Genomic DNA, 17,954 nt, shown 5'->3' on the forward strand with positions numbered 1-17,954 from the left:
GTTGCTAGGTGCGGTCGCTTCAAATATATGAAGATCAACCCCCTTTTTTTTTAATGGGATGCTATAGTTTGGTACTTATTTTCTGATAGCGGCTATCGAGACGAATCCAATGATGTGTAACAGTAAGGTCTTTGAAAGTCAACGAAGGTCACAAAGGTGGCATGAACGTCCATTTACAGAAGGTGTTCGAAGTGATGAACATTGGTATCAATGCAGTGCTGCCATATTCTTACCATGGATTGAATGGTATTCCTTATCACATAGGCGCTTATCGAAGCACATGCTCTGACAATTCTCTCTCGCATATTTTCAGGTGTGGTTGGAACGTCTTTATAAACAATGTCTTTCACGAATCCCCAAAAGAAAACATCCAGAGGCGTCAAGTCTGGCGAACGAGCCGGCCACGACACATCTCCTCCGTGTCCAATCCAACGATTTGGGAATTGTCTCTGCTACTCATTTCTAGCCATCAGCGAAAAATTTGTCCGACACCCGTTGTGTTGATACCACATTCTGTTTCTTGTTTCTAAAGGTATTTTTTTCCAATAAAAGACCTAATGTTTCTTTCAGGAATGCGCTATACTTCCTACCATAAGATTTCCTTCGATGAAATAGGGGCCTCTAATTCTGTACTCCCCCCCTCCCCCCCCCCCCAATGAACCATAGACCTTGCCGCCGTTGGTGGGGAGGCTTGCGTGCCTCAGCGACACAGATGGCCGTACCGTAGGTGCAACCACAACGGAGGGGTATGTGTTGAGAGGCCAGACAAACGTATGGTTCCTGAAGAGGGGCAGCAGCCTTTTCAGTAGTTGCAGGGGCAACAGTCTGGATGATTGACTGATCTGGCCTTGTAACATTAACCAAAACGGCCTTGCTGTGCTGGTACTGCGAACGGCTGAAAGCAAGGGGAAACTACGGCCGTAATTTTTCCCGAGGGCCTGCAGCTTTACTATATGGATAAATGATGATTGCGTCCTCTTGGGTAAAATATTCCGGAGGTAAAATAGTCCCCCATTCGGATCTCCGGGCGGGGACTACTCAGGAGGACGTCGTTATCAGGAGAAAGAAAACTGGCGTTCTACGGATCGGAGCGTGGAATGACAGATCCCTTAATCGGGCAGGTAGATTAGAAAAATTAAAAAGGGAAATGGATAGGTTAAAGTTAGATATAGTGGGAATTAGCGAAGTTCGGTGGCAGGAGAAACAAGACTTTTGGTCAGGTGAATGCAGGGTTATAAATACAAAATCAAATAGGGTTAATGCAGGAGTAGGTTTAATAATGAATAAAAAAATAGGAGTTCAGGTAAGCTATTACAAACAACATAGTGAACGCATTATTGTGGCCAAGATAGACACGAAGCCCACGCCTACAACAGTTGCACAAGTTTATATGCCAACTAGCTCTGCAGATGAAGAAATTGATGAAATGTATGATGAGATAAAAGAAATTATTCAGGTAGTGAAGGGAGACGAAAATTTAATAGTCATGGGTGATTGGAATTCGAGAGTAGGAAAAGGGAGAGAAGGAAACGTAGTAGGTGAATATGGATTGGGGCTAAGAAATGAAAGAGGAAGCCGCCTGGTAGAATTTTGCACAGAGCATAACTTAATCATAGCTAACACTTGGTTCAAGAATCATGAAAGAAGGTTGTATACATGGAAGAACGCTGGAGATACTAGAAGATATCAGATAGATTATATAATGGTAAGACAGACATTTAGGAACCAGGTTTCAAATTGTATGACATTTCCAGGGGCAGATGTGGACTCTGACCACAATCTATTGGTTATGAACTGTAGATTAAAACTGAAGAAACTGCAAAAAGGTGGCAATTTGAGGAGATGGGACCTGGATAAACTGAAAGAACCAGAGGTTGTAGAGAGTTTCAGGAAGAGCATAAAGGAACAATTGACAAGAATGGGGGAAAGAAATACAGTAGAAGAAGAATGGATAGCTTTGAGGGATGAAGTGGTGAAGGCAGTAGAGGATCAAGTAGGTAAAAAGACGAGGGCTAGTAGAAATCCTTGGGTGACAGAAGAAATACTGATGAAAGGAGAAAATATAAAAATGCAGTAAATGAGGCAGGCAAAAAGGAATACAAACGTCTCAAAAATGAGATTGACAGGAAGTGCAAAATGGCTAAGCAGGCATGGCTAGAGGGCAAATGTAACGATGTAGAGGCTTACCTCACTAGGGGTAAGATAGATACTGCCTACAGGAAAATTAAAGAGACCTTTGGAGAAAAGAGGACCACTTGTATGAATATCAAGGGCTCAGATGGAAACACAGTTCTAAGCAAAGAAGGGAAAGCAGAAGGTGGAAGGAGTATATAGAGGGACTATACAAGGGCGATGTTCTTGAGGACAATATTATGGAAATGGAAGAGGATGTAGATGAAGATGAAATGGGAGATATGATACTGCGTGAAGAATTTGATAAAGCACTGAAAGACCTAAGTCGAAACAAGGCCCCGGGAGTAGGCAACATTCCATTAGAACTACTGACAGCCTTGGGAGAGCCAGTCCTGACACCCTACCATCTGGTGAGCAAAATGTATGAGACAGGCGAAATACCCTCAGACTTCAAGAAGAATATAATAATTCCAATCCCAAAGAAAGCAGGCGTTGACAGATGTGAAAATTACCGAACTGTCAGTTTAATGTCACGCGAACTAACACAAAAATCTCGAACCACAGTGGTAAGAGTACCAATTTCCGTTTCCTCGTTAGTAACTTTCCTTTGCCGGATATGTTTCCGATGCTTTAATGATCCAGTTGTTCTCAATTTATCATACACATATTTAAATGTATGACGTGTAGGGTGAGTATGTTGAGGGAAGCTTTCAGCGTGTAAGTATCTAGCTGTCACTGAATTTCGTTGGCATTCTCCGTAGATGAGACGCATATCGACTTGTTCTTCGAAGGAATGCATCATTCACATTCGCTTGATTCGATGATACTAGACTTACCGTTCCTATTAGTGTTGTAATGCGAAACCGTCGAATGGTGTTTACATGTCAATGGCACGTTGGATGGATAGTTACTATTTGCACGATATACGAATTGTCAGAGCATGTGTTCGATAAGTGCCGAAGTGATAAGGAATACCATCGCCAGCCAGAGTGGCCGAGCGGTTCTCGGCGCTACAGTCTGGAACCGCGCGACCGCTACGGTCGCAGATTAGAATCCTGCCTCAGGCATGGATGTTGTGTGATGTCCTTAGGTTGGTTAGGTTTCAGTAGTTCTAAGTTCTAGTGGACTGATGACCTCGGCAGTTAAGTCCCATAGTGCTCAGAGCCGAATACCACTCAACCCATGATAATAAGACTGCAGCACTGCATTGATACCAATGATCATCACTTCGAACACCTGTAAAGGGATGCTCATGCCACCTTTTTGACCTTCAAAGACCTTACTGTTACACATCACTAGATTCGTCTCGATAGCCATTATCAGAAAATAAGAACCAAACTGTAGCATCTCATCTAAAAAAAAACAAAGTTTCCCTTCACATCTCTGACGCGATCTCACCTAGCAACAAAAAACCAATGCCATATTATGACCCCCGTTGTCCCATGCAACATTTGTCCCATAGACTTCTCAGCTACTATAATTTTTTATTCTAGGTGGCAATAGTTAGTGACTCACCCTGTATAGCGCCCTTCACTCCAATTAAAATAGTACGAAAACGAAACGAGATATAAGAAATATGAAGCAATGCGATTATTGGGGAAATTGTGATGAGTGTAGTACTGCCAGGGGCACGTTGGAGACAAGCTTCGTTTCCGCATGAAAAAAAAGTAATAATAATAATAATAATTGACCTAGTACATTTCTTTCCTCTACTTTGTACTTACAGAATTCGATATGTTCAATATCTTCTGCGCTTCCGTGTCAGCTTTTCAGACTGTTTGCAAAAACCAAAATATTGTTTGTCAGAATGTAGTTTATACCAACCTAAATGAATTTCGTTTGCTCTGGTTCAGCAATTTATCCTCAGACAATCTTGAAAGCAGGTATAATCCAACTGACCGACAACTTACCGTAGGTGTGCATGTCCTTCTACATGTAGGAATTTTTTTGGATGATTTTTCTCTATTTAATGCATTGTGTGTTTTTGTTTCGTTGTACTTTATATCAGAAAGCACAATCACGCTGCTAAAAAGACGTAGTACACGCGTTTGTTAGTAAAATTGTTAGCTTCCGGAGGATCTCTAGAATAAGCATGGCAATGAAAGTAATGTGGACAGCGACTGTACGTAAAGCGAGACAGCGCATTGAGAAGGAGCGCAGGGTTTATACAGCGGTATGGTCATCCTAATGTACTTTTCTGTGGTTTCCCTAAATTACTGAAGGAATACTGGGATAGTGATTACTTGAAGGAAGCTATGAAAAATCAGGAGTGAGATAGAAACTGGGCTTGCAGAAATCCAGTTATTCTTTTCAAAAACATTTTCCGCTCTCCTATAGTCACACACGACCTGTTAGACTAATATTAGTTATATGAAGGAAGAACAGAAATAAAACTCTGTACAGTGTCGCTTCATATTAAACGGAAGCGGTTAATGCACCAGCACGGGACTAAAGATAAATCACGGGCCGAACGGATATATTTTATCTGCACGGCCACCGTGGGTTCTGGATTGCTACGACTGATTATTACGCCGAAGAGAATTCTGCACCGCCTATTCAATAGCGGCTAGACACATTTAGCGAACGTAATTGAAAAAGTAAATTAGTTAACACCATTGCCGCTATGTCAAAAACCGTTATCATCTTTGCTACGTCCTCACTATTAATTTCTGTTTCACCTGGAGAAATAAATTTAGTAGTGCCTTGCCGCACAGTAGTGTATGAATTGTGGGAATGAATTTCCTTCCTCTATGCAGATTATATTTGAGAAGATAAAATTGTGTGCTGGACTGAGATTCGACTGAATAGCTACTCAACGACGGATCCCTGCCTTCCGTGGTCAGTTGCGTCATCCGAGCACGCCGCATGGACCTACGCAAAGCTCCAATTGGTTAAACTGACTACTGCTGCTGGTCGCAAATGCGAATTTAGAAGTTCTAGTGCTCCAGATCTAGCTGTTAAGCACAATTTCTGTTTATACTGAGAACATTTTAGATGTTACCACAGTCTTACTACAAGAACAGGTCGAGTATCGGCTTGTTTGTTTTAGACAAATCACAGAAACTTAGAACCTTACGAAATCGAGACTTGACACTGGTTCTAGAGAATGTTGATTCCGATACAATAATCGTTTGGCTGACTATGTTTACTCAGTGTACATGGCTCGTGTGATACTGACCTATTTGATATTTGCCTGATGACATCATTTGGATTCCTTAGACAACTTTACTTAGCGCATTTTTCCTCTCTTGGTGGAATGGAGGCATCTGGCGAAATATTGCTTTGAATCTTTAACTGCTAAATTCTGAAGGTAGCTGTGGAAGGCATAGGTTTCTCACCTAACACAGGTGCAAAATTTGTTGAAGTCTGGTACAAACAGCCGTCAATTTTACGCAGTATCCCCTACTGTTGTTTTCATCAAAAAATGAATAAACATCGTTTTGGCATCCTGGCAGATTCCTGTACCCGGAAACAAACCCGGAGTCACATTGTTGAACAGCGCACGTCAAAGGCAATTTAATGCTCCAGGTTTCATTATAACGCGTAATCTCAAAATTTCAACTTCTTAATAGATACTAATTAAATTCTGACAACAGCGTACAAGTCTCACGTTCTTAAATCATTGCGTGGGGTTGGTGCCGGTCTCAACTGAAGTCTATCGCAAAAAATTCCGTACGTTCTATCCTATCCCCGATCTGTCCCTTCTATGAAGAACATTGAGACGCCAGGCCACTAACAATCAGCTGACAGCGTTAGATGCAGAAATATGCCTACGTCACAGTGCATATACAGGTTGTCATCCAGTTCATTCCTGTCTTCATGAGTTTTTAAAAGCCTTTTCTATACGGACGTAATCTTCCACTATATTTCTAAGTTTTCTGTGTTTCACGGCTCTCCCGTCAATATAATGTGCGTCCGATTCTCGTTAAAATAAGAGAAAAAATTCATTATTTTACGCAAGCTGAAACATTAATACGACAGTGGAAAACAATATTAAAATTAAGGTTTTTTTTATAGTGAATTCTAGGAAATCTAAACAGTATGTAGAAACACGTCCAAGATTTTCTTCTTTCGATGTTCAGAGCAAATGTATTTCCTGCATTTTGTATTTGTCATGACATTTAGTTTTCTACTGCTTTATTAAAATCCAAAATATTTGGAAACGACGCACATAACTTGAATCAGAATAATAACGTTTATTTATACAATGGATCACATGCTTTATGCAATAAATGTGAGAGCATCAAAATCCAAATATACGTCTGACGACTCAACAGGCAAATTTTCAAGGGTCACAATTTTTATAGTATTCAGTACTCCGTACTACTGCACGATATGTCGAATACTGCCATATACTTACCTTGAAAAATATAAACTGACTATTCCCACACAGTTATAAACGCAAGTTATATGCTGTCATAACACGACGCGCCCGCACACACCGTTTACTTCGCGTGTTTGTATCAGCCTGCTTGCGAACCCACTGGCGCCATACATTCGACTGAGCATTGAGTCGTCTGCTAGCGGCGAGAAGCTGCGTAGCAGTAGTACCAACATAAAACCTTATCCGCTGATACATGATTACATTTTTTTCCACTGACACGGGTTTTTCAAATACCATCTCCTAAGGTGTCTGAAATGCCTCCGGAAATACGTTTTCAGGAGGAAAAGCAGATAAAGCTACAAAAATAACGTTTTAAAGTAAACAGTTTACAGATTGTTCACGTGTGTCCAAGCGATGTTTCTGTATGTGATGCAATGTTGGTATAATGACTAAAGGCGGAAGTTCAAAACGCTCTCATACAGATGCACATAATTCTGAACTACTTTGCCCAAATTTATAATTATTGAAGTATGAAATGCGTGTAGCTACATCTAAAATACAGAATGATAGATCGAGGTATCGTCACGAATTCCTGTTTAGAAAAATTCGCTGCTGTTTGAAATAAGCAACACATTCCACAGCTGTTCTCAGATGTCAAGTAAGTCTGTAGCTTCTATTAGTATGCGGCATTTTCACTTGGTACAATAAAACTGAGTAGAGCTTTTATCTATCTCTCTCTCTCTCTCCCCCAACTGACCGTTGGTGGACAGTGAATAATGCATTGGCTTGAGAGAAAGTGCTATTTCTCTGAAGTGAAATGCAGAGCACAAAAGTAATTTCATAATAAATTTACAGGAAACAAACATATGTGATAGAATAAGAAAATGCAACAAATAATATGAGTCATGGTCCTCAGTCACAGTTTTTTCCACCAATGTTCATATACTGCCTGTACACTCTACGTAATGAAGGCAGATTTATTTTTCACATGTTGCTCATATGCAATGACAAGTTTTGTTTGTTGGCTAGCCCCTTCCTTTCTTATAATTTACCCTGTGACATCTTTGCTTGCACCACCATATTTGGGAATAAAAGCTACACTATAGTAAGAAAATCAGAGTCCTAGAAATTCATTAACACAGAGAAGTTAATGAAGATGTTATCTAACTTTGGATTTTTTGTGCAGGCTTTCTGATGTGCCATCACTTAGATGTCTTATACTGACACTTCATATTAGCTCATCACAATGGTGATGGCAACTATCGTGAAAGCAATCAATTCCCAAAATCCAGGAAGCAAAACTAAAAAACTTTCAGTTGACAAAAATATTATTAATGTTTGACAGATGCGCAATTATGAGGCTGATTTGAACCTATACAAATGGACACTATAGGAAACCACAAAAATCAGTCTGATTCTCATCAGTCAGCTTGCTGGTAATGTATCAAGTACAAAAATGTCAAGATTTAAAGAACAAGCGACACATATGGCTGCATAAGGTGCCGTACTACGAGGGGCTGCAGAGATGTCCAAGTGCAAAATGTGTTTACAGGTGTATGATAATTGGTAGTGAAAGCTGACAAGTGGATGTATAAGGAGTGGAGAGGGGGAATGATATGTCACTTGTGTGAAAAAAGTTTGTGAAATAACCGAGGTTTCAGATGTTATGATGCTGCAAGGATCTGTTGATTGTTCAAGGCTAATAATCTAATTTTGTATAATACTGAGATAAGTACACACTGAAGACTTTCCTGTTGTACTCTCAACTGTTTCCTAAAAAGCAAGCCAGCATGTGTTCACACAGATAGCTTCAAAATGTAGTCATGAGATTTTTGCAGCAGTATCAATTTTGTACATAGAATTTAGTTTAGCACTTTTCCCAAAAGCTTCTGTCAATAACTGAATATTAACTGAATATTATCTGTATTTTTATCTGGGATGATCAGTGTTTGGTAACGTTTTCTATAAGCTTGCTTACATTTTTCAGGCATTAGCTTTTGTGTGTAAGCTGATGTTCCAGGAAAAGGTAATTGTTGATACACCTGTTTTCAGTAGTAGAACTTTTGTTTTTGTTCAAATGCTTGAAGATTTTGGGACCTTGATGTATAGTGACAACTTTGCAGAGCAGATTTTAATGTTTGTTTCTTCTTCTCATTTATATTTTGTGTGCATCCTGGCTTCAATAGTGCCACAGTACGATAATTTTTCTGTTTAGGCTTATTTGTCCTGACTGCTTCACATTTTTGAGATTCTATACAGTTTGTTACAAAGTACAAGATGGATAAGGACTGATGTGTACAGGCACAAGAAGAATTGGCCACCATCGGGGAAAGAGCTGGAAGCTGCATTGGCCACAGCTGACAGGCTTCAGGCTACGGCTCAAAATTGGTATCTTTGGAGTCCCCTCTTAACCCCACAGACACTCAATGTTTTGTGATAGGCAACATCTGACTAGTCTGTCTTCACTTGAGTGACTGACAGTGGTGGGTTCACATATTGCTGGTTAGAGGGCAAAAGGGGGGACTGGCTGCTTGTCTGGCTCCTGAAGTGTTAAGAACACATTTGAGTCAGCATGAGATACCTCTCCTGCTGGGCCAGTAGCTGATTTTTCAGCCCAGTCCAGAGAAGTGCAGAGGTCAAGTATGATACAGATCTTGAAAGCTCCCACATAGCCAGATAATGGACACAGCAAAAAAGCAGGCAGGTCAGAAATTAATTAATGCCAATGTATACTCTGTATGCTTGCCGGGAGGACTCACTCGAGGTAAAGAGATGGCTCTGCTGGCGGCTGTGTAACAGACTGGGCGCAATGGCCTGAAAATCATGACTCAAGTCAGTGCAAATGATGTATGGGTTCTGATGGCATCATTAGTTTTTTCCAGTGGTTGGCTGGTTTGCTGAATGCAGATAGCATTTAATGTGGGGTGCAGTAGCTCACTATTTGTATCACTGTACCCAGAATTAATTGGGTCCTTTGGTCTTCAGCAGAGTAAAAAGTCGAAATAAGAGGCTGAAATGATTCTGCTGTAAAACCCGATGCAAATTTCTCAACTTATGCTATTGGGCGGAGAACTGAAGGACCCCCTTAGCCATTGGTCAGGCGTGCTCTAGATGCAGGAAGCAGCTACTAAGGCAGATGAGTACACAATGCATGCACAACGCATGCACAAGGGTATCTTTAAGGTTAGAGACGTCCCTCCTTGGGACCAGTGATGGATTGCCTGCCGAACTGTAAAATAGATGAGCCACATTATTCTCAGAGAAAGTCTTTCCTTGCAATAGAAGATAGAAAAGGTCAGAATACTTGTATTCTGGAGCATCATCCACAGTAAGGTCCTAAAATTAATATTAACTACTGGTCCAAACCAGATATATATACTGCTGTGATATATATATGCTGTGACTTACCAAACAAGAAAGTGCTGGTAGACAGACACAATAAAAAAAAACACACACACAAATTTCAAGCTTATGCAACCCAAGGTTGCTTCATCAGGAAAGAGGGAAGGAGAGGGAAAGACGAAAGGATGTGGGTTTTAAGGGAGAGGGTAAGGAGTCATTCCAATCCCGGGAGCAGAAAGACTTACCTTAGGGGGAAAAAAAGGACAGGTATACACTTGTGCGCACGCACGCACACACACACACACACACACACACACACACACACACACACACACACACACCTATCCGCACATATACAGACACAAGCAGACATATGTAAATGCAAAGAGATTGGGCAGAGATGTCAGTCGAGGCGGAAGTACAGAGGCAAAGATTATGTTGAATGACAAGAGATGTACGAGGGGCGGCAGCTTGAAATTAGCGGAGGTTGAGGCCTGGTGGGTAACGGGAAGAGAGAATATATTGAAGGGCAAGTTCCCATCTCCGGAGTTCTGATAGGTTGGTGTCAGTGGGAAGTATCCAGATAACCCGGACGGTGTAACACTGTGCCAAGATGTGCTGGCCGTGCACAAAGGCATGTTTAGCCACAGGGTGATCCTCATTACCAACAAACACTGTCTGCCTGTGTCCGTTCATGCGAATGGACAGTTTGTTGCTGGTCATTCCCACATAGAAGGCTTCACAGTGTAGGCAGGTCAGTTGGTAAATCACGTGGGTGCTTTCACACATGGCTCTGCCTTTGATTGTGTACACCTTCTGGGTTACAGGACTGGAGTAGGTGGTGGTGGGAGGGTGCATGGGACAGGTTTTACACTGGTACACTGGGGGTGGTTACAAGGGTAGGGGCCAGAGAGAGAGAGAGAGAGAGAGAGTATGTATATTCCTAGTCATCCTGTGGTGACGTGTGGATTACTTCAACTTGCCAGGTGTAGAATGGGAATCATGTCATTCAAACTGGTGCCAGGGATGGAGATTCATGTGATGTAATTGTGAAAATCATGTCCAAAAATTACTTCTAGCAAATAATTAGAGAAACACACATGAGGGTAAAATCTTAGAGCTACCAATAAACAGTTCTGAACTTTTAGAATCAGTTAATGTAAAGAAGGGCATCAATAATCACAAGTCTGTGATAGCAGTCCTTACAATACAGGTAGTAATTAATGCTGAGGAAAGTAGGACAGAATACAAACTGCAGAATATCTGAGTGGTCAACATCTAACATTCTGTTCTGAGAACGAAGATATGGAGCATGAAAAAAGCATCGTTCAATATGCCTCAGACAAGTTAGTTCTAAGCTGTCTTAAGGGATGGGAAAGACCCATTGTGGTTTAAGAACCATGTTACAAAGCTGCTACATAAGCAAAGAGTGTTTCATCACAGATTTAAAAGTGAAATAGATGGCAAATGAAAGCTTAACACAGTGAAGTTGTGCATTCAAAGAGCAATGAGAAAAGAATTCAGTGACTTTGAAAGTGAGAGTTTGCTGAACAATCTCAATACAAACCCCAAGAAGTTTTGGTCTTACGTAAAATCAGTAAGCAGTTCAAAATCATCTATGCAGTCACTCAGTGACCATATTGACATCAAAATGGAACATGACAGAGAAGGCCAAAATATGAATTATGCCCTTTAAAACTGTTTCACCGCGTATCTTAATATAGTACGCCCTTTCAATAATCACACAAACACTGAAATGGCAGATGTAAGATCGCCGAATAAAAAAGCAATTATTATTGTTTAATAGGGGAAAAGCATCTGGACCAGATGAGAGATCTGCAAGATTTTTCTGGATTATTCAAAGGAACTTGTTCCTCTTCTAGCATCAATTTATTTTAGATCATTGGAGCAACAAAAGGTACACACTGAATGGAAAAAAATTCACATATTCCTGTTTTTACGAATGGTTGTAGGAGATGCATAGAACTATTGGGCAATGTTGCTTATGTCCATCAGTTGTAGAATCACGAACACGTTTTGTGCTCATATATTGTGGAATCTTTGGAGGATGAAAATCTCTTCTGTAAAAATCACTATGGATTCTAAGAACAGTGACATTGCAAAAAACTGCTCAGTCTATGCTTCTAGAATTTTCAGGAGAATCCCAAGAAATCGTAATAGGACCATTACTGTTTGCAATATACAGTATATAAATGATCCAGCAGATCACTTAAGAAGACAGTTGTGAACTGCACACAAACTGATAAATGGTCTGTGGACTGGCAGTTCATCCTGAATGTAAATAAATGTCACATACTGCACATAAATATGAAAGAAACTCAATACTGATAATTACACTATTGGGGACAGATTCCTGGAAACCGTATCTACCAGAAAATATCTAGAAGTAACAATCCCGAGTCACCTTAAGTGGAGTGGCCATGCAAAACAATTGGTAGGAAATACTGTTGCCAGAGAAATTCATAGGAACAATAGGAAGAATATTAAGAGGTAACTGATTCACTTGTTTGATTGATTGAGTATTGTTCATCAATCTGGGACCCTTACCAGGTAGGAATGACAGAAAGAATAGAGAAGGTTTAAGGAAGAATGGTGCATTTTGTCACAGTATCATCTAGTTGATGAGAGAGCACTAAGGTTTTCAATGAACTACAGTGCAACCATTACAATAGAGGCTTCGGTGCATCAAGTAGTAGTTTACTATTGAAATTCTGAGAGACTGCATTCTCGGAAGAGTTGGATAATGTGTTACTTCTTCCGATGTCTCATGAAATGACCACATTGAGAAAATTCGAGGAATTAGAACTTCCAAGATTTACCAACCATCATTCTTCCCACATCTGACGTGTGAATGGAACAGGGAAGACGGTATTAAATAGTGGTACCGGAAGTATCCTCTGTTACGGTCCATCATGTGATTTGTAGAGTACAGATGTAGCTAGTAATGTTTAGCAACAACATTTCATATCTGTACTTGCTACACAAACAAAATTCAAGGAATACACAATTAAGACTTATGCATCAGTTCTTAACCTTGTTTGTAGTACAAACTATAGTGGTGCAAAATTTTGAATTTAATCATCCTGAAAGACAATTTTACAAATATATGATACATACTAGTACAATTGGGCACAAGTGGTGAAGTACAATAGACACCCCAATTGTAACTGTCACTTTTACTAAACTATAATCCAATAGTTTTGTAGATAGTATTTACTTTTTGTAACTGATCAATGAGAATAGCTTACAATTTGCCATTATGTAACTTCCTAATTGTGACATGCACCATTCAACTATAATGTAGAGGAAGAGGGGGAAAAAAGTAAGGTTTGAGCAACAGGGAACCTTGAATGTTTCCTGCCTACAGACACAGATAAGTGAAAAAATGTTAAAAGGTCAGTGGGATTAGGAACTATAATGAAAGGACAACTGAACACAAAATTTTGAAATTGTTTTCAGGAGTATTTAATGCAAAAATTTCCAATAAAAAGAATAACTTAATGAACTAAAGAGCCCTTTACAAAAGATTTCTGAAAATAATGGAACGTAGTATGCTGTAACATAGCATTACACAGATATTAAGTAAATAGTTCTCATTTATTTACTCTGAAGAAGTAGTCTTTTGTTAGATGATATTCTAAATATTCATGCTTCAATGAGTGTCTTTTAAAAGATTACATGGGCAGTAAGCTATAAATAACTGGGCATACAAAATAACAGCCTTTATAGTCTATAGTTAGATTTGTTAAAATTACATTGAAAGCATTCTCAAAAATAATTTTGATATAACATTGGAAACAATACTGGAAACACATACAGACCAAAAATGCAAAAGTAAATAATAAAAGTAAGACATGTCACAGAATCCGGCGTGAACTTCCATGAATTCAAAAGCAGGCTTTCCTGTTCAGCACCTCATAGAAGCATTCACCTTCGTAGAATTAAAATTAGGTTTTCTGGAACCTTTCCACGGACAGACAATGGTGCTCGCACCACAATTTCATGACAACCATTCTACTAATAAACACAGTCAGTCAATACACAGTATTGATAGCCATTTTCCAGGCCTTTGAACTAGCATGGACTACATGGCTTTACACAAATTATTTTTAATCTAGTAAAACAGAATAAAACTTAATTTCACATACTGCATCCTGTGCTCTTATATTAAACTAATATTTGTAGTGGAATATGTTCTCCACATGAAATGAACAAATGCCTCTCGAAATTGGCCAAGGAATGTGCCAATGTCATCTTTAAAAAAAAAATGAAATACATGAGTTTTATTGACAATGAATTTGTGCTTCAGGTCATTGCTCGTTATAAGCACCAGTAGTACATCTGCATCACATTTCAACAATAAAAACAGACACCTTGAAAATTTAAGCCATTTACATCATTGCATTTCAATATTTACACTTTTTATACAGTTATAACAATATATTGTACAACACAGTAGTTCTTATGCAACAACGTCTAACTAAATCTATCACCAGTGATCCAGGTTATGGTTAGGACTTAAACCTATAGTTTAACTGTTTCTGCAATGAAACAGCTTCTATAGACCAACTGTAAATGAAAGTTGGAAAAAAGGAAAGAGTTGGAATGTTATGTCTGTAAAAGGACTAGAGAAGACGTTCTTTTTGTTTGAAAACAGCTTAAATAAAGAAAGTGGAAAGCTGTCCCAACACCAGCAAAAATTTTCCAAGATAAATACATGAAAGGATTTTCCACATGGTAACAACAACAGTGAAAAACTAGCCTACTTTGGAACAATTCTCTGTATGTGATCATGGCCATAGAAGTAAATTATCACTTTTCTTCACAATAAATTAAAAACTAATTGTCTTCACACCATCCAGCAGCATTTAAATGCTGCATCACACATACACACACATACAGGTATATATTAGCACCATTTCAAAAGGGATATTGGGAAAAATTTATGGCAGGATGTTTGTGCTCTAAAGTTGTTTTGTCTTTTAAAAAGAAAACCTATGCCTCTAAAATGTATATCTTGCACAATGCGATTTATGAGGACTTACTTCAGGTAATAACTTTTCTTACAAAATAGCACAGGAAACATTCTAAAAATTTAAATGGAGAAAGGAATTTATTTCTTGGAATGGAATGAAATGCCACATTGGTCTCACAGGTGTGTGGAATGCATACTTATATGAATAAGTCTTGTCTTTCTGTGAACGACAAATATTGTTGGCACCATATCTTTCTACACAAAACTAACAACTGCACTCTGACTCAAGAAATACTGTGTTACCGGAAGTAGTGTGCCTAGAACCATTCTTAATAGTTAAACCTGTGTTACCAGATTAATTAGTTTATCAAGTTCCTGTTCAATTTGTTTTCTCCGTGCTACTTCTTCATTTAGCTTGTCCATAAACTCTTTTACTGTTTTTGTGAACAATTCCTTCTGCTCTGCTAGACTCTGCTCCAACTTTCCTACCTGGAAGTTTAGAAAATGTTTGATTATTCTGTTTTCAAACATCGTTCTTTAGAAACCATAGATATACAGTACAATGTTTTTGCTTACCCTCTCCTTGAGTTCAAATAGCTGTTTTGTAGATATTGTGCCATCTGAGCTTGTAGTAGGGGGCTCTATTCTCTGCTCTACATCATGCGATAACACATTACTAGGTTCAGGAGCTTTTGTTTGTGCAGAGAGCAATGCAGTACTGCCAGAAATACTCTGACTTAATGATGTTGACTTTGAACTTGTTAGAGATGCACTTTCAGAAGTGAACCAATGTAGTTCAGAACTTGCTGCACTCATTGAGAAGGGCCTCTGTTGTACAGAGGAACCACCTACTGAAGAGCCTGTGCGAGTAGTTGATGAGTGCCTCATTATCACTGGAACTACATTCTCTGTTGAAGGCTTCTTTGATTTTGCCACTTGTTTTTCTTGAGTGGTGATGTTCTTCATGGCAGCTGCAAGTCATAACAAGCAAAAAGTAATAATTATGTTGGAAGTTTTCATGTAACTAAGTCGTCTTTTAAATGAACATTCATTGGCAGCTGTGTATATATTTTATAGCAGCTATCACAATAAATCATCAATATATATGATTTAATCTAGAACAATTGTAAAAGCTGAGAACGTGTGAAGTATATATCCATTTGTGTAGTTCAGTAGCGCTTGTTTTCAGGCATAATGAAATAAAATAGGTAACCTTGAAACTGGGAGTTTTCTATCTTCATATTTTCAATTACTGACATAAAAATCAACACCAGAACTCTTCCACTTTTCTAATTATAAATTTTCTCTTGTACTTAATTTTTACCACAGTTCACTATTCTCCATTAGTATCACCATAAATAACTTTTAACTTACAGTTACCAACTATGACAATGTATTGTGCCTTTCTGTATGGTTTGCTGTACCAATATATGCATGGACCACACAAAACTCTCACCTCTAGTGAAACTGATGCATTAATTTATGGACAGAGCAAACCATAATGTTAGTTGTTGAAAGGTACTGCTAATGTACCTACTAGTGCAAACACTGTTTTGCGAATGACGAAGTTAGCATTACACTTTTTTCCCCATCTGATTAAGTTAAAAAATTGCCAAAAAAGGCAGAACTAATTCTCTATAAGACAGTTTTTTATAGTTACAGCCATGAAGTCAGAAGAAGAAATTTACAGTGCCTAACTGAGAAGGATTTTTTGTAGTAAAACAAATATGATCAACAGCTTGCAATTTTTTCTGAAAAATTGAACTGGTTTCACTAGGAGCAACTTCACTGCTATTGGATGGGCAAATAAAAAGTTCTATGCTTTGGGAATCTGCTGTAGATATATGCAGTGGACAGTATTAGACCAAGTTTTGAAACCATGTTTTTTTTTTTCTTTGAAGTTCAGAAAGATGGGGGAAGGGGGTGGGTAGCAAAATTTACAAAAATAGTTTTGGTGGAAGGCTCTGTCACTTATTTTAAGCATTAGTTGAAAATGGGATATCCCAGCATCAGAGGACAGACAATATTATCTGAAAAATCCAGTTGTTTGTTGTTTCTCTCATTCAACAACACTCCTTTAATGAGCCTATGGGTCCATCTTCACGTAACTATGATATTTTGCAGTAATTCTATTTATGAACCTCTGACTTCACTGAGGTGAGCTCCTTCTAATGGTTCATTATCAGCTTTCACACCACATTATTATATGAAGCCCCTTTATGGCTTCTTGTTTATAGTGATATTTGAAAATTTTATCATTTTTACTTACTTATTAAAGAATGCACACACTGCTATACATCATCACTAATATACCAATAAATAAAAGACGCACAAATGAAGAGAAGTGGTTGGTTTTCTATCCGAATACCCTCCTTCTTTCACTCACACATACACTCACTCTCACTCACTCTGAACATAAATCACGTAAATCTTATAAATCTTAATAGTAATTCACATTCTAGAATCCTAATATGTTGATTAATTATAACAGGAGCAGCTAATATGGTATTCTTTTATCTGCTTCTGAATATCTGGGTAGTTCCAATTTTCTGCAAGCTGTCTAAAGCAGATATCTTTCACAGTTTGCTGGCAGACTATAAAACTGCGATCTGAACCCTAGGCCAGTGTTATAGAAATTTTTTGTGTAGTTCACAGGTTATCCTAAAATCATTCTTGGTAACAGTCATAAATACTATTAGAGAGTAAATGTATTGTCCATGAGTACAAATTCCAAGGTCTTTTAAAAAGCCTCTACAAGTTGGTAACGGAAGAACTTTGAATAATTTCTTGCTGTGCACTTCCATTTGAAACACACATTTTTCTAAATTTCAGATGAAATTGCCCATAACACTCTACCATAGAGCTGTATTGAATGAAATTATCCTAATAATTGTATCTGCATGGCAACATATGGAGACACTTTCTGTGCAAAGCAAGCATAACAGATTTTTGGTTAACTCATCCCAGGCTGGTGCTAACTCTGGGAACTACTTGTAATTATGTTCTCCTACTCTCCACTCCATGTCTCTCATGGATTTTCGAGCCATTCATTGGTGCACTTGTATCATCAGAAAATGAGAGTCCTTCGTGGGGACACAATATTTAATCTTGATGGTCCCTGTGTTTTTGTTAGTGTTAGAAAGTATTCATGACATTGAT

At 38.6% G+C, this 17,954-nt stretch overlaps 1 protein-coding gene across 3 annotated transcripts in view; it reads right to left on the reverse strand.

Annotated features, from left to right (window-relative positions):
* Nucleotides 1-14,842: 14,842 nt before the first annotated feature.
* The window catches only part of LOC126174936 (CD2-associated protein-like), an 87,743-nt gene continuing 84,631 nt past the window's right edge, over nt 14,843-17,954 (reverse strand). For all 3 annotated transcript variants that reach the window (XM_049921404.1, XM_049921396.1, XM_049921412.1), the window contains 2 exons: nt 15,372-15,766; nt 14,843-15,284 (listed from right to left, as the gene is read on the reverse strand). In XM_049921404.1, coding sequence (XP_049777361.1) covers nt 15,132-15,284; nt 15,372-15,766 — 548 coding nt within the window. In that variant the 3' untranslated portion in view covers nt 14,843-15,131. The remainder of the gene's footprint in view (nt 15,285-15,371; nt 15,767-17,954) is intronic.

Source organism: Schistocerca cancellata, chromosome 1 (genome assembly GCF_023864275.1).
Source record: "Schistocerca cancellata isolate TAMUIC-IGC-003103 chromosome 1, iqSchCanc2.1, whole genome shotgun sequence".
NCBI lineage: Eukaryota > Metazoa > Arthropoda > Insecta > Orthoptera > Acrididae > Schistocerca > Schistocerca cancellata.